The sequence below is a fragment of the Anomaloglossus baeobatrachus genome, assembly GCF_048569485.1.
Source record: "Anomaloglossus baeobatrachus isolate aAnoBae1 chromosome 5 unlocalized genomic scaffold, aAnoBae1.hap1 SUPER_5_unloc_22, whole genome shotgun sequence".
NCBI classification, from domain to species: Eukaryota; Metazoa; Chordata; class Amphibia; order Anura; family Aromobatidae; genus Anomaloglossus; species Anomaloglossus baeobatrachus.
The window spans coordinates 373,470-398,853 of NW_027441798.1; the positions used below are offsets into that span (position 1 = coordinate 373,470).

The window sequence follows — 25,384 nt, forward strand, 5'->3', positions numbered from 1 at the left end:
GTCCTCCATATAGTATAATGCACACCCCATAATCCTCCATATAGTATAATGCCCACTTCATAATCCTCCATATAGTATAATGCACACTCCATAATCCTCCATATAGTATAATGCACACTCCATAATCCTCCATATAGTATAATGCCCACTTCCTAATCCTCCATATAGTATAATGCACACTCCATAATCCTCCATATAGTATAATGCACACTCCATAATCCTCCATAGAGTAAAATGCACACTCCATAATCCTCCATATAGTACAATGCACACTCCATAATCCTCCATATAGTACAATGCACACTCTATAATCCTCCATAGAGTAAAATGCACACTCCATAATCCTCCATATAGCATAATGCACACTCCATAATCCTCCATATAGTACAATGCACACTCCATAATCCTCCATAGAGCAAAATGCACACTCCATAATCCTCCATATAGTATAATGCACACTCCATAATCCTCCATATAGTATAGTGCACACTCCATAATCCTCCATATAGTATAGTGCACACTCCATAATCCTCCATATAGTATAGTGCACACTCCATAATCCTACATATAGTATAATGCACACTCCATAATCCTCCATATAGTATAGTGCACACTCCATAATCCTCCATATAGTATAGTGCACACTCCATAATCCTCCATATAGTATAATGCACACTCCATAATCCTCCATATAGTATAATGCACCCCCATAGACCTCCATATAGTATAATGCACCCCCATAGACCTCCATATAGTATAATGCACCCCCATAGACCTCTGGCCACCGTTTACTCACTGATTAATAAAAATAAAAACATGTCCTCACCAGAGGCGTAGCTGGGGGGTTTCAGCTCAGAGGGGGCAAAACTTCTGAGTGGCCCCTAACCAGGTAAACATTTTTACATCTATGGTGTCACACCATAAGAGCTTGTGTAGACACCTGTATTTTTGGTCCGCATGCGATCTGACAAAACATTGGATTGCACTCGGACCAATGTTATCCATTGAGGCAGTGGTTATGTTCAATTCTGTCCTTGGACCAAGCGGTCTAAGGAAAAAAAATTGCAGTGTGCATGTGCACAATGATTCAGTTAAGCATAGTGGCAGGGCCGTAGTTTGGGTTCATGCTGACCCTACCAGTAAGTCAGTCTAAAGTCTCATGCAGATGTGACCACAGGTATGTAAATCGCACACTTGTGGTCACGACAGCCTCCTCTCACCAACAGCACTGGAAAACCATGACCGCTCGCTGTGCGCATGCAATGAGGATTCACAAGCCATTAAACAGCTGCCGATCGGCTCATATAACCAAACAGTCAACAATCATTTAAAGGGAATCTGTCAGCAGGTTTATGACCTCTAATCTGAGAGAAGAATGACATAGGGGCAGAGATCCCGATTCCAACTATGTGTCACTTACTGGGCTGCTTAGTGTAGTTTTGATAAAATCATGGATTAATCAGCAGCAGATTATCATTACAGGACTACTTGGCCTGTTGCCAGGTAGTCCAGCATATTCAAGAGCTTTTATCTGCAGCAGAGAAAACATTGATTTTATCAAAATGACAGCAAACAGTTCAGTAAGTGACACATCACTGGAAGCAGGGTCTCTGTCTCTACATTATGCTGCGCTCAGATGGGGGAGCAAATCCTGGTGACAGATTCCCTTTAAAGGAGGGATTGTCCAGTATAAATGCTCCCTTAGATCTACAGTTAGGTCCAGAAATATTTGGACAGTGACACAAGTTTTGTTATTTTAGCTGTTTACAAAAACATGTTCAGAAATACAATTCTATATATAATATGGGCTGAAAGTGCACACTCCCAGCTGCAATATGAGAGTTTTCACATCCAAATCGGAGAAAGGGTTTAGGAATCATAGCTCTGTAATGCATAGCCTCCTCTTTTGCAAGGGACCAAAAGTAATTGGACAAGGGACTCTAAGGGCTGCAATTAACTCTGAAGGCGTCTCCCTCGTTAACCTGTAATCAATGAAGTAGTTAAAAGGTCTGGGGTTTATTACAGGTGTGTGGTTTTGCATTTGGAAGCTGTTGCTGTGACCAGACAACATACGGTCTAAGGAACTCTCAATTGAGGTGAAGCAGAACATCCTGAGGCTGAAAAAAAAGAAAAAATCCATCAGAGAGATAGCAGACATGCTTGGAGTAGCAAAATCAACAGTCGGGTACATTCTGAGAAAAAAGGAATTGCCTGGTGAGATTGGGAACTTAAAAAGGCCTGGGCGTCCACGGATGACAACAGTGGTGGATGATCGCCGCATACTTTCTTTGGTGAAGAAGAACCCGTTCACAACATCAACTGAAGTCCAGAACACTCTCAGTGAAGTAGGTGTATCTGTCTCTAAGTCAACAGTAAAGAGAAGACTCCATGAAAGTAAATACAAAGGGTTCACATCTAGATGCAAACCATTCATCAATTCCAAAAATAGACAGGCCAAAGTTAAATTTGCTGAAAAACACCTCATGAAGCCAGCTCAGTTCTGGAAATGTATTCTATGGACAGATGAGACAAAGATCAACCTGTACCAGAATGATGGGAAGAAAAAAGTTTGGAGAAGAAAGGGAACGGCACATGATCCAAGGCACACCACATCCTCTGTAAAACATGGTGGAGGCAACGTGATGGCATGGGCATGCATGGCTTTCAATGGCACTGGGTCACTTGTGTTTATTGATGACATAACAGCAGACAAGAGTAGCCGGATGAATTCTGAAGTGTACCGGGATATACTTTCAGCCCAGATTCAGCCAAATGCCGCAAAGTTGATCGGACGGCGCTTCATAGTACAGATGGACAATGACCCCAAGCATACAGCCAAAGCTACCCAGGAGTTCAGGAGTGCAAAAAAGTGGAACATTCTGCAATGGCCAAGTCAATCACCAGATCTTAACCCAATTGAGCATGCATTTCACTTGCTCAAATCCAGACTTAAGACGGAAAGACCCACAAACAAGCAAGACCTGAAGGCTGCGGCTGTAAAAGCCTGGCAAAGCATTAAGAAGGAGGAAACCCAGCGTTTGGTGATGTCCATGGGTTCCAGATTTAAGGCAGTGATTGCCTCCAAAGGATTCGCAACAAAATATTGAAAATAAAAATATTTTGTTTGGGTTTGGTTTATTTGTCCAATTACTTTTGACCTCCTAAAATGTGGAGTGTTTGTAAAGAAATGTGTACAATTCCTACAATTTCTATCAGATATTTTTGTTCAAACCTTCAAATTAAACGTTACAATCTGCACTTGAATTCTGTTGTAGAGGTTTCATTTCAAATCCAATGTGGTGGCATGCAGAGCCCAACTCGCGAAAATTGTGTCACTGTCCAAAGATTTCTGGACCTAACTGTATGTACCTTATTGGTGACTCCTTCTCAGATTGTAATGGTCTCATCCCATTCTTCATCTGGTCCAGACGCCATGATGACCTTGGACATCCACAACTCGTCTCCGCTGACTTCCATCTTCTCTGGTTTTCCACAACAGATCCTAACACGATGCCCTAAAAAATAACAGTGTCATTATTACACTTAAATAAAAAATATCCATACATGCTGTGCACTAAATAACCCGCATGCTGTGCACGAAATAACCCGTATACTGTGCCCTAAATAACCGTATACTGTGCACTAAATAACCCGCATGCTGTGCACGAAATAACCCATATACTGTGCAGTAAATAACCGTATACTGTGCACCTGAAAAAAAATAATTCCCCCACTATGCCCCTGACAAAAAAGTGACCCCGCATTGTCCCCCTTATGACACATGGCCCCCACACTGTCCCACTCATGTACTATGACCACTGCACCATCCCTCCACCATGATTTATGGCCGCCACACTGTATTTCCTTATGAAAAATATCCGTAAAACCATCCATTCTCATAAACTCCTTCACCCCCGCGCGATTTTCCATTTTTGTTTTTTGTGCCCTTCTAATGAAGAGCCGTAACTTTTTTATTTTTCCGTCAATCTTTCCATATGAGGGCTTGTTTTTTGCGGGACGTGTTGTACTTTTAAATGAAACCATAAGTTTTACCATATAGGGTACTGGAAAACAGCAAAAAAAATTCCAAGTGCCAAAAAATTGCAAATGAAAGTGCGATTGCATGATTGTTTTTAGGATATTTTATTCACCGTGTTCACTATATGGTAAAACTGATGTGTCGCTGTGATGCCTCAGGTCGGTGCAAGTTTGTTGACACCAAACATGTATAGGTTTACTGTTATTTAAGGGTTAAAAAAAATATCTGACTTTTGTCCAAAAAAGTTGCGCATTTTTTGCGTCATTTTCCAAAAACCGTAGCGCTCATTTTTCAGCATCTATGGCTCAGTGACGGCTTAATTTTTGCGTCTCGAGCTGATGTTTTTAATGGTACCATTTTTGGGCAGAAGCTACGTTTTCATCGCCTGTTATTGCATTTTGTGGTGCCCTAAAAATGTAATTTGGCATTTGGATTTTTTTGCCGCTACGCCGTTTACCAATCAGATTAATTGATTGTACATTTTGACAGATCGGGCATTTCTGAACATGGCAATACCAAATCTGTGCATATTTTTTTAACCCTTTAATTTTTAATACTAGTCCCCCTGCTGCATTGCTCTGATCTGCAGAAAAGCTGCTCTCCTCTTCCCCCGGCGGTCTGCCAGGTGTAAGAGGAACTGACTCATGACAGCTACAGGAGTCATCACATGACTCTGTGCTACCATGGCAACCCTCGGCTTTACGTGATGATGTCACGTGACTTCCAATTCTGCCAGGTAAGTGAGCGCTTACCGCAGCTGGGATGTACAGCGCGCTGTGGCATTGACAGCACGGTGTAAGGGGGTTAACAGGCACGGGTGGAGAGCGGATCCACTCATGCCTGATAGCTGCACATGTCAGATGTTCAAATCAGCTGACATGTGCGGAACTCACCGCTGGCTGCCCACAACAGCCGCCAGTGAGTATACCGACAGGAGGCAAGACCTGTGATATAAGCAATGGCCTCCACACTGTTCACATCTTCCGTGTCCCTCACCACACTACCCCCTCTCCATATTGTGACCCCTTTTCACATCCTACAGCCTCCACAATGTGCCCTCACACTGTCCTCCATATACTGCTCCCCTCATACTGTGGCCTCACACTGTCCTTACTGCCTCGCATAATGTGCCATCACTTTGTATACGGTGTGAACACCCCTATTCACCATTCACACTCTACAGTAAAAGTCCCTTACATCTCCAGCTCCACGTTATGCCTCATCTTCACCTCCTTTGTAGTGTTCTATCCCACATACCCTGCTCCCCATAAAGCCTGCACCCCCATATCACACACACTACACCCCCATATGTCACACACCCTGCTCCCCATACAGCCTGCACCCCCCATATCACACACCCTGCTCCCCCATACACCCTGTGCCACTAATATCACACACTACACCCCATATCTCACATACCCTGCTCCCCCCATATCACACACACACTACACCCCCATATCTCACACAGCCTGCACCCCACACAGCCTGCACCCCCATATTACACACTATACCCCCATATGTCTCACACCCTGCCCCACATATCTCACGCAGCCTGTACCCCAACCTACCCCTCTCAAACACTCTGTACCCCTTCACATCCTTCTGTCACAGTCTGCACCCCTCATATGCCACTTACCCTGCACCCCCACTCCCCAACATGGCCCCTATTTTCTCATTAGCAGTCATGTGTCCCAATCTCCTTCAGGAATCGATATCTTCTGATGCTTTCTGCCTGGCAATCCTGTGTCTCCTCCCACACAGTCACATGGGTGTGATATCATCACAGGTCCTGGCAGGATGGATTCCGGCTCAGAAACGCCTGGTGGGCCTCTCCAGGTCAGGGACCCCTCTGCCCCCTGCTGACACCGGGCCCCCCTGACTCACACGCCGGCCTCCTGGCAGTCACATAGTTGGCCACTACACAGCGCATCTCCTCTCTTACAGAGAGGAGCCGGCTCTACAGAGCGGCTACCGGGCCCCTATAACCCTGCGGACCCAGGCGCAGTGGTGACCTCTGCGACCACGATCGTTACACCCCTGTCTGTGGCCATTAACACGCTCCAGGGGTGCCAACGGGAAGGTCTGCCAGTCCATAATTGAGATTGGAGGGCGATCCAGGCATGTCAGAAAGTCTGGCAAACCATTCGGATCTTTCAGAGACACCACTCCGCTTTGATCTCGGACCTGCAGCTGAAAAGGGAATCCCCAGGAATAGGGGATACCCCTCTTCTTCCATGCCTCCAGGATTGGTCGCAAAGCTCTACGCTTGGACAGCGTAGTTCTGGACAAATCCGCTAGGAACTACAGACAGGAGCCATCAAAATCAAATGGACTGTTGATCCTGGCCCGTTTCATTATTTCTTCTTTGATAGTAAAATAATGGATTCGGCAAATAATATCTCTGGGATTGTCGGAGTCCTGGTTATGAGGCCGTAGAGCTCGTTGTGCTCTAGCAATCAACAGTTCCTCTGTGGGCTCTTTCCTCAGCTGGGAATTGAATATACCTCTGAGGGTGGATAGCAAATCTGATGCAGAGCCAGCTTCTGGAAGACCACGAATCCTGATATTAGTGCGTCGGTTGCGGTTCTCCAGATCCTCAACCGCGCCAAAAAGATAGTCCAGCAGTTTTGAATGAAGAGCTAAAAGGTCTCCCTCTGTGTCGTCTGTTCCCCTGCCAGTGAGGTTAAGTTGGTTTCCAATTGAGATACCTTGTCCGATACCTGTGTCACCGTAGCATTTAAAGCTTGTATTTCAGATTTATAAAGATTCTCAAGCGACGCTATATATCCTTCCATATCAACTTTGGTATGGAATTTCATCATTCGGGACCTGAGATCCTTAATTTCTTCAATCATAAGGGACGCTTGCATAAAAGATGCTTCATTTAGAGTTGCCCCAGGAGCTGCCTGAGAGTGAGTGCTATTATTCTTCTCTGTAGGGCAAGAGCTGTCCTGTTTCCTGTATTCTGTTCCTTCTGCTGTGTTGTGGCCGGTGCTTTGGGAGGAGCTGTGGACGCCATGTTGTTATCTGTATTTTTGCAATGACCATTTCCCTCTTTGAAGAATTTCTGAATGCCCTTCAGGGAGGTTGAGCCTGGAGTCACCACTGGTGTGGGGATGGTGAGGGTAATGTTCTTTTACTTCTCCTTATCATTAGGAGGTTAGCAAGACCACACAGAGTGTTTTATAATGCAGGACAGCTAAATTAAATTAGGGGAGATAACACACCCTGCTGGGGCTTCAGCTTTCAATACCAAGATAAAGGCCCCGTCACACTAAGCAACATCGCTAGCAACATCTCTGCTAACGAACAACTTTTGTGACGTTGCTAGCGATGTTGCTGTGTGTGACATCCAGCAACAACCTGGCCCCTGCTGTGAGGTCGTTGGTTGTTCCTGAATGTCCTGGGCCATTTTTTAGTTGTTGCTGTCCCGCTGTGAAGCACAGATCGCTGTGTGTGACAGCGAGACAGCAACAACTAATGTGCAGGCAGCAGGAGCCGGCTTCTGCGGAGGCTGGTAACCAATGTAAATATCGGGTAACCAAGAAGCCCTGTCCTTGGTTACCCGATATTTACCTTTGTTACCAGCCTCCGCCGCTCTCACTGTCAGTGCCGGCTCCGGCTCTGTGCAAATTTTGCTGCAGCACACATCGGGTAATTAACCCGATGTGTGCTGTAACTAGGAGAGCAAGGAGCCAGCGCTAAGCATTGTGCGCTGCTCCCTGCTCTGTGCACATTTAGCTGCAGCACACATCGGGTTAATTAACCCGATGTGTGCTGTAACTAGGAGACTGGGGGCTGGTCACTGGTTGCTGGTGAGCTCACCAGCAACTCGTGTAGCCACGCTCCAGCGATCCCTGCCAGGTCAGGTTGCTGGTGGGATCGATGGAGTGTCGCAGTGTGACATCTGACCAGCAACCTCCTAGCAACTTACCAGCGATCCCTATCGTTGTTGGGATCGCTGGTAAGTTGCTTAGTGTGACTGGACCTTAACACCAGGGGATATCTGTATGCTTGACAATAGGCTGTTCAGCTGTATAATTAACCCCCACAGTCTCCTTTGTTCAGCAGTTGCATGATGCTCCCCTGGGTGCACAAAGCTGTATGCAAATCTGCTGATCCAGCTTAGGCTGCTTTCACACATACGGTTTTAGCGGTGCGGCTCAATCCGGCTGTGCAACCTATGCAACGGATGCGGTGAAAACACCGCATCCTTTGCATAAGTTTTTTAAATGCGGCCCGTCCGGTTTTTGCAGCTTGCAGCATGCTACTGAGCATGCGCAGTGGCAAAAACCGCATGCGGCAGCCGGATGCGGTTTTTGCCGCATCGCGCTGCATCCGGCATCCATAGGGATGCATTGGAAAAAGCGCCGCATCGGTAGGATGTGGCGCGATGCGGTTTTTTTTGCCGGAGCAAAAAACGTGCCAGGGAACGTTCCATCCGGCCGCCGCATCGGCTAAATCTGCCGCATGCGGCAAAAAACGGACGGAACGCGAGCCCATGCGGCACTAATTAAAGTCTATGCAGGAAAAACGCAACCGCCAGCAAAAAAAAAACGGTTCAGTTTTTCCTGCAAAGTGCCGGATTGTGCCGCATTGCAAAAACCGGAGGTGTGAAAGCAGCCTTACCCTGGCTTCTGCACGGCAGGTGCTCGTCATGTCGCTGCTCACTCAGGTGCCCTGATTCAGAGCAGGGGGCAGGTTTTGTCCTCTTCAGCGGCCCCGCTCACATCCACCGGAGACCCGATGGAGGAGCCCTGGACTGAAGTCTGCCACAGGCGCCCAGAGCACTCAGGAACTGACCATGAGGTGTAGCAGTAGGTAGAGGATCTTGTTAGGCCGCAGGCCTGTCACCACGCTGCTCCAGCAAGTTATGCCCCAAAAGTCCTTCTGCACAATCGTCCCAGTCCTCAAACTGCCCGATGGAGATCTGTGGGCACTTCCCTCGCACACCATTCCCAGCTGGGGTCACCTCTCTTCCTGAATTAGCACGGTAGTCAGCTCTTTTCCATGTGGGTGCTCAGAGCTCTCAGCACACACATCTAACCCGTGCCATTGCCAGGCCACGCCCCCATTCACTCTTTTTTTTTTCTCCCTTTGATCCCATGTGTAACACAACAATAGGAAACTTTAGTACCACTACATGAGTTCAGAAGTGTCTTCATTAAGACATTGATCTCTTGCAGCCAATCACTGACCTTAGCAACTTGTTCCAGCTACGTCGGATGAGCCATGGAGATCTGTGATTGGCTGCAGCAATGTTGAAGTGATGCCACAGCTGCAGCCAAACAGCATAGAACACTACAGCAGTGAAGACCATGCTCAATCTGGTTTGTGACTGTAAGGGTATGTGCACAGTCAGTGTTTGCAACGTTTTGGAAGTAGCGTGTTTTTCCGCGTCCGGAATGCTGTGTTGTACAGTACAAGCACAGTTGATGGTTTTATAGAAATCTCCTGCCCACTGCGCTTCTTTTCTCTGCTCCATAAATTGATATACGGTGTGGCTTTCTGAGCCGCAGCATGTCAATTTCTGTTGCTGTGGCCTGAATGTTCTCCACAGGGAGAAAAAAAGCAAAAGTTGGTAGCGCCCCGAACCCTGATCGTAGGCACGGACTTCTGCATTCTCTTGCAGAGCAAACTCGCATTTCCACAGGCGGGCTGACACTGCGTCAGCTGCTGTACATGCAACCTAAGAGCTTAGATCAGGGGTGGGCTATTAATTTTCCCATGGGGCCGCATGAGAAGTTTGGATAGTTTTAGAGGGCCGGACTAATATAATAAATATAAATATATATATATATATATATATATATATATATATATATATATATATATATATACACATATATATATAATTTTGAAATAAAGGTTGTAGACCAGCTCACCTGTCTGAGCTCAAGCCCCCGCCTCCTTGTTCTCCTTATTGCACGGACCCGAAGTGGGAGACTTCCAACATGTGTAGAACAAGATGAAGAAGGATCCAGCAAGGCAGAATGACTCCAAAGGGCAACAAAAGTTGTTTTTTTTTATTTTTTATTTATTTTTTTTGTTGCCCTTTGGAGTCATTCTGCCTTGCTGGATCCTTCTTCATCTTGTTCTACATATATATATATATATATATATATATATATATATATATATATATATATATATATATATATATATATATATATATATATATATATATATATATACACATACATACATACATACATACATACATATACACACACACACAATGTATACATACATACACACACACAATTCCCATATACTACATCACTACACCCGCCACATACTACACCTGTAATATACATCCCTATACACTACACCTGTAATAAACTACACCTCTATATACTATACCACTATATAATACATCACTACACCCCTATATACACCTGTAATATACTACATCACTATATACTACACCTGTAATAAACTGCACCACTACATCACTATATACTGCAACTGTGATAACCTACATCACTACACCCCTATATACTACACTTGTATTATACTACACCCCTATATACACCTGTATTATACTACACCACTATATACTACACCTGTATTATACTACACCCCTATATACACCTGTATTATACTACACCCCTATATACACCTGTATTATACTACACCCCTATATACTACACCTGTATTATACTACACCCCTATATACTACACCTGTATTATACTACACCCCTATATACTACACCTGTATTATACTACACCACTACACCCCTATATACACCTGTATTATACTACACCACTACACCCCTATATACACTTGTATTATACTACACCACTACACCCCTATATACACCTGTATTATACTACACCACTACACCCCTATATACACCTGTATTATACTACATCACTACACCCCTATATACACCTGTATTATACAGCTGTATATAGGGGTGTAGTATAATACAGGTGTATATAGGGGTGTAGTATAATACAGGTGTACATATGGGGGTGTAGTATAATACAGGTGTGTATATAGGGGTGTAGTATAATACAGGTGTATATAGGGGTGTAGTGGTGTAGTATAATACAGGTGTATATAGGGGTGTAGTATTATACTACACCCCAATATACACCTGTATTATACTACACCAGTACACCCCTGTATACTACACCACTATATACTACACCCCCCCATATACCACACCTGTAAAACTACATTCCCATATACTAAACCACTACACCCCAAATATTTGTCAACAGTTAACCCCCCCCACCCATTGTCCCCGCAGGTTACTAGTAACCACTCACCTCTCTCTTCTTATTGTCCCCTCCTCAGGAACCTCCGAACGAGCCCCCCGCTGAGCATCTTCTCTTTCACATGCCCAGGCTGCGCCAACGTTGTATTCCTAGGAGCCCCCGCCGCTGCTTCTCTCCGTACAGGCCCCGCCGCTGCAGCTTCTTCTCCTGCCGGGCGGGAACTTTTCAAATGACACGCGTGCGCCGTACTGACGACATCAGGGCACGCGTGTGTCACAGAGAAAGGTTGCCGGACAGGGAACAGAGGAGAGATTCCTGCGTTCCGCTGCCTGCACTGACTGTGCAGAGCTGCAGGATCTGTCCTCTGTTCCCTGCCCGGCACACAGCGTGTGATGAGGGCAATCTGACCACGGGCATCCTGGAGCCTGGAGCTCCAGACAACAGGTCAGATTGCCCTCATCACTGACCAGCCAGCAAGGACGCCCTGAGCCAGGCGGGCCGGTCACAGAGAGTAGGCAGGCCGGATGTGGCCCGCGGGCCGCCCCTTGCCCAGGTCTGGCTTAGAATGTAGTCTTCCACATCACTTAGCCTATGTGAAAAAAAATTATGTCAACACTTTCAAATCTAGTACTACTAATAGTATACCAATACATGACAGACTGAACATGAGTCAACAGTGTGATGCAGCAGCAAAAAATGCAAACACAATTGTGGAATGTATTAACAGAAGCACAGAGTCCAGATCACATGAAGTAATTATCACTCTCTACTCTTTGGTCAGACCTCATCTGCAATTCTGGGCACCACATCTTAAAATAGCCATCAACAAATTGGAGCAAGTTCAGAGAAGAGCGACCAGAATGGTGAAAGTCTACAAACCATGTCCTATGAGGAACGGTTACAGGATTTGGGAATGTTTAGCTTGAAAAATTAAAACATAGAAGAAACTTAATAGCCATCGACAACTATCTCAAGGGCTTTCACACTGCAGAGGAGTCAGCCCTATTCTCATTTGCACAAGGAAAGACTAGAAGCAATGGGGTGAAACTGTTTGGGAGAAGTCACAGGATAGATTTTAGCCCACTACAATTTAGCTTTTTGATATACTGTAGAACAGTAGAAATCCCAGTGGGCAGAAAGACCCAGTCCTTTATCCCACTAACTCTTACATTAAAGCACTCATTGGGACCTGGTCCGTTTGCCCATTAGGATTTAGCTTTCTTACGTAGAGCAGGCTATATTCCAGTGGGCAGAACCCGGTCCTTTTTCCCCACTAAGTCTTGAATTAACCCCTTCACGACCCATGATGGATATATCCGTCATGGATCGTGTGAGGTTAATCCCCGCCCCCTGCCGTTGGCAGGCCGCAGCGATCTGCGCACATATCAGCTTATTTCAACAGCTGACATGTGTGCCTGCACGTTACGAGTGGAATTGCTTTCCACCTGCAACTTTTAACCCCTTACTTGTCGCTGCCAAAATCTGGGCAGGGCAGGATTATAGGTCCTGTCCCAACCTAAGTCCCGAAAAGTGACAACCACCCACAGAGAGGGATAAGGCATCCATCGGAGCCTGTAGATCCCACGGGTCAGCATCAGCGGGCACGGCTCCCAACAGTATTACCGGGAGCGGACTCCCACGTTCCAGACCGGGAAGTCCACAACACTACAGCACAGGGCAGAGGGAAGAGATACAGACCACCAACCCGGGTGGGGGACCAGAATACACCCGACCGCGGGGGCTAGCCACCATCACCTTTGTTAACCAATGGACTTGTCTGACTTCTTTAATCGTGAGTAAGCTGAGACTCCTTGGTCTGACCAGGTGCACCGGTCCCTGCCATCACCGTCCCCAGCACCAAGTCACCGGGTCCAAGGGGCCACCATATCTACCCACGGAGGGGTTAACAACAAGCTGCCATCCCATCACCCCGGGTCTCCCACAACAGCAGCACTGGTGGCACATCTCACCAAACACCGTGGGTGGCGTTACAGACAGTTTACTACCATCCCCGTACAAATACGTCCCCTTTTAGTCGGGAGTGTCTGCGTGACCACCAGGACCGGCAGGATCCATCGAGCCGTACCATATATCCGGATCAGAGCAGCGCCGGCTGCTGGCACGAGGGCGGCACACTTACAGATCACGTCCGCTGCGGATTCAGCGGTCTGGTCTGGCGAATATTGTGAAGTGATCAGTCATCACAAGGCACGAATGGTGCTCACTCCTAGAATACCCAATGGTCAGGTAATCTACCATTAACACCTCCAGCGGTGCGAAAGTCACGATGGTTTGAACAGGGGCCCTTTGTTCAGGGGACTTATTCAACTCGCAGGGCCGGCATCTAGCATACACCTCCCTTACAACTTCTTCCAAGCCGAGAGCGTATACAAATCGGTGCAACCATCGATAAAGTTTTTTCAGGCCCAAGGTGAGCACCTTGGGTATTGGCCTCGTGAGCAATGTCTGGGGCTGCTAAGGATGGGATTACTACCTGCCATCGGTACTCTAACTCAGCCGGTAAGTAGATCCAGCGATACAACACTCCCTCTGTCTGTCTCACTGCCGTAACTTTTGCTTCTCCGAGCTCAGCTGAGGTCTAGCTTTCACATCAGGCCAAGTTTTCTGATTCACCCACCTCTTTACTCATGACAGCCAGGGGTCCAAGTTCTGTAGCTTGCTGGGGAAGACTCATCAAGAATGGGCCAATCTGACTACTCGTGTCACCACCCCACTTGAACGTGCCAGATCTACAAACTCAGGTAATCACCTCAGGTTAGGAATTTCGGTACCCTCGATATCTTCGTCTACCTCACACCCTGTCGTATCTCGCGTTACCTGTGGCAGGGCATCCGCATTGGAGTTCCCTTTGCTGGATCGGAACCGAATCGGGTAATTAAATTTGGACATTCGCGCCACCCATCACTGTTCTAACGCTCTCAGTTTGGCATTCACCAGATGCGCCAGCAAGTTATAGTCTGTAATCACAAAAACCTCCAATGTCAACAGATACTCAGCAAATGTTTCGGTCATGGCCCACACCAGGGCTAACATCTCCAGTTTGAACGAATTGTGAGGAAAGGGTTAATTTTTACTGGTTAGAAAAATAATAGAAATTCATTCTCCTTTGCAAGAGCGCAACCAGACTTGTTTACGTAAAAGACTTTGAAAACAATTCAAGGACACAGAATTTTTTGACCTAGAAACAACTGAAAAACATCTTATTATGGGAAGAAGTGTCATAGACTGTTATGGGAATGAAAGTCATTATGTTAATTTTTCTTGCTGGAAACCTGTAATTCACGCCTTTAATGAACATGTATGTTGCATAGTTACGCCCTAATCAACTTTGTATAACCTTGTAATGTAAACAAAAATCAATACAGTTCTATTTGGGAGCCGCACATCTCCAGGTCTTATGTGTATAACAGCGTCTGCCTGTTTTCATTGAGGCTGGAATAGCAGAGGGGGGTTACCGGTACTCTCTCCGCATTCGGACATCGCTAGCAACAGCTGTGACCGTTAGGTCAACCTAACAGAAGTATAGTTATCAGGGTTGCGCTCAGTGTCCCGTAGGGATCTGCTGGCATACGCGACCACCCTCTTCCGTCATTCTTGCTCTTGGGCCAACACTACTCTCAGCCCATGCAGACTTCCGTCCGTATACAGAGTAAAGGGCCGGTCAAAGTGAACATATGCCAACAGAGGTGCCTGTATGAGAGCGGCCCAAATTTGGTCGAATGCCTGTTGTTTTCAATTGGTCCATTGGTTAGGCTGATTCCTGGGGCCCTGAGATGTCCCCCTCAATAACTCATTCAATGGTTCAGACATCTTAGCGAAGTCTTTCACAAACTGACCATAGTATGCGGCCAAACCGAGGAAGGCCCGCACGTCTCTCACAGTTCTGGGAGTGGGCCACTCCTGGAAAGCCTGTATCTTGCTCTCGGCCGGACGCCTCCCATCCGCTGACACCACATGTCTCAGATATTTTCAATCTGGGTCTCGAACAAGCAATACTTCTTGGGTTTGTGTGACGCCCCCGAACTAGTCAGGGTGTCACAGGGAACTGCACCCTCTTTTTTCTTACTGGTGCAGAACCCACCCTCCATGGTTCTGGGATCCTAACTTTGATGTTGCTTCCATCAGCATTCAAACCCTAGTCACCTTACACCACACCCGGGCAGGCACACCAGTGAGTGGTCTAGCTGGAATAGGGCCACCCGCCTAGGGGTCAGACAGACTGGTGGGAGGGACACAGTCAGAACAGTGGTAGCCCTCAGAGAGTGAGGAGCTAGAGGGAGTTGGAGCTCCCTGGGAGACTTTGGCTAGGTCACAGATGGTGGTCTGGGACCGGAGGAGTCGGAGACCCGGTCGCAGGGTATTGGAGAAAGGAACCAGACTTAGTTTTCGAGAATGGTCGGCACCAGAGTACCTAGTAACTGAACCGGTACCGAGCACGGTAGGGCACTGGATCCTAGATCAGGGAGTAGCTTCATGCAACCTGGTAATTAACCTGTGGAGGATAGTATCTCTATGAACTGTCCCCAAGAGCTCAGAGAACGAAGGCACCACCACAACGAAGGTGATAGGGCTTTCCAACCCATGCAGCCCATTGAAATCCCAAGTGTCAGCCATCGAGAGCACAGCTTCTCTACCTAATAGTGGGAAGCGGACCCTAAAAGCTGCAAGCCGAGGGGGTCACACGAAAACACCTAAAACTAGTGCAAGGAGGCAGGTCAAGACCACTAGCAACATTAAAGGAAGCGGATTGCTGGACGAGCTCCCCCAGGGAGGCAGCGGCACCCGGAGACTTGGTTTACCTTTGTGTCAGAGTCTGCTTTGCGGTTGCATCACTACCAACACTGCATGAGTGAGTACGCTGTTCTCACCTGCTTCCAACTAGCACTGCGCTGCCCTACACCTCCACCGTTCGGAGTCCCGGGGCCTCCCCTACCCATGGAGGGGGGTCGTCATCTGGCTGCCCCACCATCGGCAGCGGTGGTACTCCCCTTACCGCGAACCACGGGTGGCGTCACAAACTCTTATCCCCTCTAAATACCCCCTTTCCATATGAAGTGGCTGCGAGCCCCCGGGTCCGGAGACCTACAAGCCACAGCAGACCCTGGATCCAAGCAGTTTGAACGCTGCAGGGGCGGCACATTTCATCTTGAGTCTATTGTCTTTTAGCCGATGTAGCACTTGCCGTAGCTTCCCAGATGATGTTCATACGAATCTCCAAATATAATTACATCGCCTAGATATATCAAGACAGATTTAAAGTTGTAATCGCCTAGACCGTACTCCATCAGTCGCTGAAATGTGGCCGGGGCATTAGTCAGTCCGAAAGGCATTCGATTAAACCTGTAGAGTCCCATGGGAAGGATGAAAGCTGTTTTTTGACGATTCTTAGTTGCCATGGGTACCTGCCAATAGCCACTAGCCAGTTCCAATGTGGAGAAGTATTTTGCCTTTCCCAGAGCAGACAGAGACTCTTCAATCCTTGGCAACGGGTATGATTCACGCACGGTCTGCGCATTCAGCTTGCGGTAATCAACACAAAACTGTATGGACCCGTCCTTCTTCCGAACCAGTACAACAGCGCAGCCCAGGGACTCTGACTCGGGTGGATCACACCATTATCCAACATTTACGCTAACATACTCTTGACCACCTGATAAAGATTCGGGGGAATCTGGCGATATCTCTCGGATTGGGGCCACGTCCCCTGTGGGTATCTCGTGTTCCACTGCCTTTGTGCAGCCAAAGTCTTCATCACTCCTTGAAAAGGCAGACTGGTGTTCCCATAGGGTAGTCTGTAGCTGTTACACCTGTTCCGGTGTTAGCTGGGTTATATCCATCCCCATCAGCTCTATGCTCTTCTTAGCATTCCACATGGGCGTGGGTGACTATTCTTCTGCTGCCCACATCGACAGAATGCAAGCAGTCTGGCAGTTTCCTTTCAACGTAAACTGATTCTTGTGGAGAACTTCTTCACCGCACACATACACATCAGCCAGTTTTGAGCCCGCCACCAAAGTCGCCTCATGGCTCTGCAAGTTCAGGCACCTCACAGACACCCTCCCATTTTGTACAGTGGCCAGCGTCCTGGCAATCATGAAGCCTCCCATGCTTTCGGACTGTCTCACTGGCTTCAAAATTACTTCCACACCATTCAGCTTCCTATGGGTCCCCACCGGCATCAACACCGGCTTCTCTTGATCCGGAGAGATAGTGACAGCAGGGCCACGTGAGATGTACACCGCTCCCACTGCTCTTCCTCCCGCTGAACTCTGCTGTATGCCACACAAACGGACCATCTGCTGTAGGGCCCTCTGCGTGACCTTATGAGTTATCGCTCTTTTCCTGTATCCTGGACCATCACGCTCGAACAGAAGAGAATCCAGTTTCCTCAGGATGTTCATCCCTAGGACCACCGGGAGATTTGGCCTTGCCTGCGTTTTCACTAGTATCACTCCCTTGGTTACCAGCTTCTGTCCGCACAGCTGCACCTTCATCTATGCGATGTCCACTACTGGAATCTCTTCATTGTTAGCCGCTTTCAGGCTTAATAAATGCCCCGATTCTGGTTTAGCAGCTTCCTTGAAATACGTCTGGAAATATTCCACCAGCATAGTCGTCACCTCTGATCCAGTGTCTACCAGACACGCGAACTTCTTCCAAGGAAACTGTACCTCTAGTTCAGGACTCTCCACAATCAGACCTTCTGAGCAGAGTTCGGGCATTGGTTCTCAGTTCTGCCTCACCGTATGCCTAGCTACAGAGAGGGCTTCCCTTTTACTGCTGTCGCAGTTTCTTCTGTTCTGCCCCTCCTGCAATCTCGTTGCAGATGTCCAATCCTTCGGCATCTCCAACACTGGATAGGCCCTCTCATCCCGCTTCTTGCTACCTCTGTTTCTCATGGTGTATAACGCCGTGACTGCATTTCTACCATAGGAGGCGGCATTTGGCTAGGCATGGGAGTATAGGGGCATATCGGTGCAGGGTATGTTGGCGGCATCCCCTGAGCCCGCATTTGTTGCATCTGTTCCACCAGACCCTCCAGAGTCTTGACTCAATTCCCTTGTGTCAACTGTTTGCATGTGACTCCATTTCGGAGCAGACTTCACCTCCAGGGTCCACGCCACTGCCTCTTGCTGTATTTCAGCATAGGTAACACCAGGGGTACTCCTTGCATTCAACAGTAGTTCGCTCCTTATTTCATTTTGGATCCCCTCAATGAACTGATCACTTAAAATGCGATCAACCTCGGCCTCAGCGCCCACCATTACGTTAGACTTCTTCTTAATCTCTTGATGCAATTCTTCCAATGTGATGCCATACTGAATCAGACTCTCTGCTCCTCTGGATCTGAGCGAAAAACTGTACTCGCAGTTGTTCGGCCGCTGTCACTTGGTCAAAAGCTTTTTCCAAGATCTGAATTATCTCATCTACTGTCTTCCGCTGGCTTTCTGGTTTCAGCAGAACAACCTTGCAGGAATCTCACTCCAGAGCATTCAGTGCGACCTGGGGCTGCAGTTTGAGGTGTACGCTGTGCAAGGCAATGGCGTTCTTCAGCCGGCCCACCCAATCACTGAACAGTAAGTTATACCCTTCGAACTTAGCCAGGTGATTTAGCAGCGCGCCCGTTGCAGAGCACCCTATTAGCCGCTCACTGCTGGTCACCAAGGGGAAGGGGGTGAAGTACAACAGGGGTGTTGCAGCGTCTCCCACTTGCTCAGGGTTAAGCGGGCTTTACATGCTACAATTTCGCTACAGCGATCTTGTTGGTGTCACGGAATTTGTGACGCACATCCGGCCGCTGTAGCGATCTCGTTGTGTGTGACTCCTAGGAGCGATTTCGAATCATTGCAAAAACGTCCAAAATCGCTCCTCGTTGACATGGGGGCCCTCTCCCAATTATCGATGCTATTGCTTTGTTCCTTGTTCCTATGGCAGCACACATCGCTGTGTGTGACCCCGTAGGAACATCTCCTACCTGCCGCCGGCCGCAATGCAGAAGGAAGAAGATGGGCGGGATGTTCGTCCCGCTCATCTCCGCCCCTCCGCTTTCATTGGACGGCCGCTTAATGACGTAGCTGTGACGCTGAACGGACCGCCCCCTTAGAAAGGAGGCGGTTCGCTGGTCACAGAGACGTCGCAGGGCAGGTAATTGTGATGGGGGTGCGCAATTTTGTACGCGACGGGCAGCGATATGCCAGTCTCGTACAAATGATGGGGGTGGGTCGCATGCTAGCGATATCGGTACCGATATCGTAGCGTGTAAAGCCACCCTTAATCATAGCAAGCACCGTATCTTGCCGACTTTGCTATATACGCCGGATGCCAGTCGCTATGACTATTAAGGTACGATGACACTATAGAAAACCCAGGGACACAAAGATGGTGAATAACAGGTTTTCTTTATAAGTCTAAAAAATATTTACAAAATCAGTTCTTTTACAACTTATGGACCACAACAGCCCGGAAAAAACAATAACAATTTATGCAACTTGGAGAACTTCAAGTGTCCGTCTGTAGAGATGAACTAAACTCTATTTTTTTTCCCCCCTGCTATACCGCTCCCTCCCCTATCTATTAATGGGGCTTACCCGAGTGCAGTACTACAGATATACAGTTAGGTCCAGAAATCTTTGGACAGTGACACAATTTTCGCGAGTTGGGCTCTGCATGCCACCACATTGGATTTGAAATGAAACCTCTACAACAGAATTCAAGTGCAGATTGTAACGTTTAATTTGAAGGTTTGAACAAAAATATCTGATAGAAATTGTAGGAATTGTACACATTTCTTTACAAACACTCCACATTTTAGGAGGTCAAAAGTAATTGGACAAATAAACCAAACCCAAACAAAATATTTTTATTTTCAATATTTTGTTGCGAATCCTTTGGAGGCAATCACTGCCTTAAGTCTGGAACCCATGGACATCACCAAACGCTGGGTTTCCTCCTTCTTAATGCTTTGCCAGGCCTTTACAGCCGCAGCCTTCAGGTCTTGCTTGTTTGTGGGTCTTTCCGTCTTAAGTCTGGATTTGAGCAAGTGAAATGCATGCTCAATTGGGTTAAGATCTGGTGATTGACTTGGCCATTGCAGAATGTTGCACTTTTTTGCACTCATGAACTCCTGGGTAGCTTTGGCTGTATGCTTTGGGTCATTGTCCATCTGTACTATGAAGCGCCGTCCGATCAACTTTGCGGCATTTGGCTGAATCTGGGCTGAAAGTATATCCCGGTACACTTCAGAATTCATCCGGCTACTCTTGTCTGCTGTTATGTCATCAATAAACACAAGTGACCCAGTGCCATTGGAAGCCATGCATGCCCATGCCATCACGTTGCCTCCACCATGTTTTACAGAGGATGTGGTGTGCCTTGGATCATGTGCCGTTCCCTTTCTTCTCCAAACTTTTTTCTTCCCATCATTCTGGTACAGGTTGATCTTTGTCTCATCTGTCCATAGAATACATTTCCAGAACTGAGCTGGCTTCATGAGGTGTTTTTCAGCAAATTTAACTCTGGCCTGTCTATTTTTGGAATTGATGAATGGTTTGCATCTAGATGTGAACCCTTTGTATTTACTTTCATGGAGTCTTCTCTTTACTGTTGACTTAGAGACAGATACACCTACTTCACTGAGAGTGTTCTGGACTTCAGTTGATGTTGTGAACGGGTTCTTCTTCACCAAAGAAAGTATGCGGCGATCATCCACCACTGTTGTCATCCGTGGACGCCCAGGCCTTTTTGAGTTCCCAAGCTCACCAGTCAATTCCTTTTTTCTCAGAATGTACCCAACTGTTGATTTTGCTACTCCAAGCATGTCTGCTATCTCTCTGATGGATTTTTTCTTTTTTTTTCAGCCTCAGGATGTTCTGCTTCACCTCAATTGAGAGTTCCTTAGACCGCATGTTGTCTGGTAACAGCAACAGCTTCCAAATGCAAAACCACACACCTGTAATCAACCCCAGACCTTTTAACTACTTCATTGATTACAGGTTAACGAGGGAGACGCCTTCAGAGTTAATTGCAGCCCTTAGAGTCCCTTGTCCAATTACTTTTGGTCCCTTGCAAAAGAGGAGGCTATGCATTACAGAGCTATGATTCCTAAACCCTTTCTCCGATTTGGATGTGAAAACTCTCATATTGCAGCTGGGAGTGTGCACTTTCAGCCCATATTATATATATAAAATTGTATTTCTGAACATGTTTTTGTAAACAGCTAAAATAACAAAACTTGTGTCACTGTCCAAATATTTCTGGACCTAACTGTACTACAGATAACAGCACGTGATCCCTCCAAGGATATCATCTTACAACAACCTCCCCTTAAGCGGGCTTTACACGCTATAATAAATCTAACGAAGTGTCGGCGGGGTCACGTCGTAAGTGACGCACATCCGGGATCGTTAGTGTTGTTGTAGCGTGTGAAACCTACGTGCGATTGCGATTGTACGAAAATATTTTGATCGCATACACGTCGTTCAAATTCTAAAAATTGAACGTCCGGTTGTTCAATGTTCCCGAGGCAGCACACATCGCTGTGTGTGACACCCTGGGAACGATGAACACATCTTACCTGCGTCCCGCCTGCAATGCGGAAGGAAGGAGGTGGGCGGGATGTTTACGTCCAGCTCATCTCCGCCCCTCCGCTTCTATTGGCCAGCTGCCGTGTGACGTCGCTGTGACGCCGAACATCCCTCCCACTACAGGAAGTGGTTGTTCGCCGCCCACAGCGAGGTCGTATGGAAGGTAAGTAGGTGTGACGGAATTTAATAGTTTGTGCGACACGGGCAATAAATTAAACGTGCCGCACATGCGATGGGGGCGTGTGCGAACGCATACGAGATTGCATGTGTAATTGTAACGTGTAAAGCAGGCTTTATGTTTACAATTCAATCAGGGTACCCAGCCAACTTCCCATATACAGTAAGAAACAAGTGAATTTATGTACATGTACCTCTATGCAATACTCTGTACCTCACTGCCCCCAGACAGTGTGATGAAGCAAAGGCAGAATAGTCTGTTATTAACAGCACAACACAGCTTAACTTCTGATAAATTTCGGGTCAGAGCAAATTTTTTGCAAAAGCTCGATAGTTCTAGATACGTTCGAGAACGGTTCTAGCAGCAATAAACCCAGCTAATTCCTAGCTGGCTTTCCGCTGTAATAGTGTAAGTCACTCTGTGACTCACACTATTATGACATTTCAGTGTATAGTGTGCGGGAACAGCGCATTCAGATCACTGCTGTTTGGGTAATGGCGATCGCCATTTTTTTTTTTCCTTGTCTTCCTTCCCTAAGCGCGCGCGTGTAGTGGGGAGGGCCAGCATGTCAGCCAATCCCAGACACACACACAGCTAAGTGGACTTTTAGCCAGAGAAGCAACGGCATGTGTGATAGGATGTCCATGTCACATGTCCCTGCATTATAAAAACGGACATTTTCCTCCAGCACGCCATTATCTGCCTTCTGTGTCCTTGGTATCAGACATCACTGGCGCAGCTCCTATCGCCGATACTGCTGTGTACGCTCCATACACAGCGCTGTACAGCATAGGGTTAGCACTTTCTATCAGTCCTTTTAAGGGCTCATACCGGCAGGGTCAGAGCCATAGGTGACAGGTCCTGAAAACAGAGTTTAACAGCTACACAAGATGACAGCGTCTGTGTAGCTAAGGTCAGGGATTTCCTCGCTGCATTTCCCCATTAGGAGGGATAGAAAGGCAGGCTTCCTTTCCTCTACCCAGAGACCCACAACCCTGCCACTGTACCCTCCTGCCCTTTGCCCACTCAAACTCATTGTTACTAAGCCATTATACTAGCAAACACTGAGTGAACTTAGTGGCATCCTAAACGTGGCTATTGGACTTCTGTATAGTCCCAGTAGTGCAAAGATATTGGCAGCACGTCTGCCTGCATTGCACACTCAAACTCATTATAACTAAGCCATTATACTAGCAATTTATGCTGCCAGTTTAAAAGCCGTAGTTGCATTGTCAGGGATATTTATTCTTTATTATTCTGCTGTTAATAAAGCTAGACCACCGCTGCAATCTACACCACCTCTCAATTTTTACTACCACATTTTCAGTGCACAATCTTGTCGCAATCAACATGAGTGGCAAAATGACAGATGCTGGCAGAAAGGGAAAGAGGCGTGGTGGAAAAGGAAAAAAAGGGGTTTGTCCGTGGGGAAGGTGGCAAAGCTCCATTATCATCTGCTGAAGATAGACCATCTACCAGCAAAAGTAAGATGTCTACTACTTACCGTGGACAATCCGATGTGCTCCCTTTTTTTACGGACACGAACAACAGGAACAAAGATAGATGATGGCCAAAAAATGAAAATGCTTGAATGGATCTCAAGTGGTCCAACAAGTGCCCTCTCAGCCACCTCAAGTACCGCATCCAAAAAACACCAGTCCTCTGAGTTGTCATCACAATCAAACTTGCTTTCTCCCAGCTCTGAAGTCTCCATCAGCCCTGCACAGTATGGTGGAACTGAGATGGCTGAGTCTGCAGAGCTGTTCAGTCACACTATAGCCTGGGAATCAGAGGTCTGCTCCCAAGCTACAGTGAGTACAGACCAGGAAATGGTCTGCAGTGATGCCCAGAACCTTTGTGACTCTGATTCAGGCCGTGAGGACCATGTTTCTGAGCATAATGTTGACCCTTTGTCACAAACTGTAACACCTGTGGTTATAGACAATGAGGAACATACTGATGACGATGAGACGCAGATACCAGATTGGGATGACAACTTAAATATTCGGTCAGGGCAAGAAGAGGCTCGGTCTGAGGGGGAGGGGAGTGCAAACACAACAATTGATGATGAAGTTCTAGATCCCACCTACTGTCAACCCCCAGTCAGGCACTCGAGGAGGTCAACAGAGACGGTGGAGGAGGATGCAACCGACGACGAAGTTACCTTGCACCTTCCTGGACAGAGTCGGAGCACTGGTAGCACGTCTACAACTGCATCATCAGCCACCACTCTGCCTTTGAGCACTAGTCGGGGGGGCTCAGCAGGTCGCATGCCCTCTAAGCCTTGCCTAGCCTGGTCCTTTTTTGACATAGAAAAAGATCGCCCAAATTAAGTGATGTGTAAAATTTGTCGTGATTCTGTTAGTAGAGGTCAAAACCTCAGCAGTTTGACAACTTTTTCCATGAATCGTCACATGAATAAATATCATAGGTCCCAGTGGGAAGTTCACCGTGCTGCAATGCGGCCTAGCGGAGCGAACCATCCACGGCCTGCCCCTTCCAGTGCATCCGCGCGCTCTTCATCTTCTAGGACTGTGGGGACAGCTGTCACACCTGGTTTTCCACGCACAACTTCCACCACTGTAACCGCAACAGGCAGTTTGCTTGGTAGGTCATCAGTTGGTTTGGAAGGGGAAACAAGTGAGTGTGTACAGCTCTCTCAGACATCGATAGCACCAACGTTGGATGAAGGCAACATCATGTCTCCGCCTGCACTTTCCTCACAAACCTGCATTTTTCCAGGGACACCCTACTCAACACCGTCTACACACAGCAGCCAGATCTCTGTCCCTCAGATGTGGTCAAATAAAAGGCCATTTCCTGCGACCCATGACAAAGCTAAGAGGTTGACTCTATCCCTCTGTAAGCTCTTGGCTACCGAAATGCTGCCTTTCCGCCTAGTGGACACACAGGATTTTAGAGACCTTATGTCTGTCGCTGTGCCCCAGTACCAGATGCCCAGTCGCCACTACTTCTCTAAGAAAGGTGTGCCCGCGCTATACCAGCATGTCGCACACAACATCACCGCTTCCTTGAGAAACTCTGTGTGTGAACGGGTGCATTTCACCACCGATACTTGGACCAGTAAGCATGGACAGGGACGTTACATGTCGCTGACTGGGCACTGGGTAACTATGGTGATAGATGGTGAAGGGTCTGCTGCACAAGTCTTGCAGTCCCCACAACTTGTGTGTCAATCCTCTGTCTGTCCAAGTTCTGCCACTGCTTCTGCCTCCTCCACCTCATCTGGGTCCTCCACCTCTGGCCCAAGCCTGCCTGGTCAGGCCACCAGCGTTCTCACTGTGCAGAAGGAATCACGCACCCCTCATTACTATG

At 47.3% G+C, this 25,384-nt stretch overlaps 1 protein-coding gene across 1 annotated transcript in view; it reads right to left on the reverse strand.

Moving 5' to 3' along the window:
• Positions 1 to 25,384, reverse strand: part of LOC142259028 (uncharacterized) — a 125,846-nt gene that overhangs the window by 21,613 nt on the left and 78,849 nt on the right. The window contains exons 7-9 of the mRNA XM_075331564.1: positions 16,928 to 17,044; positions 16,496 to 16,627; positions 6,748 to 7,045 (exon numbers count right to left, since the gene is read on the reverse strand). Coding sequence (XP_075187679.1) covers positions 6,748 to 7,045; positions 16,496 to 16,627; positions 16,928 to 17,044 — 547 coding nt within the window. The remainder of the gene's footprint in view (positions 1 to 6,747; positions 7,046 to 16,495; positions 16,628 to 16,927; positions 17,045 to 25,384) is intronic.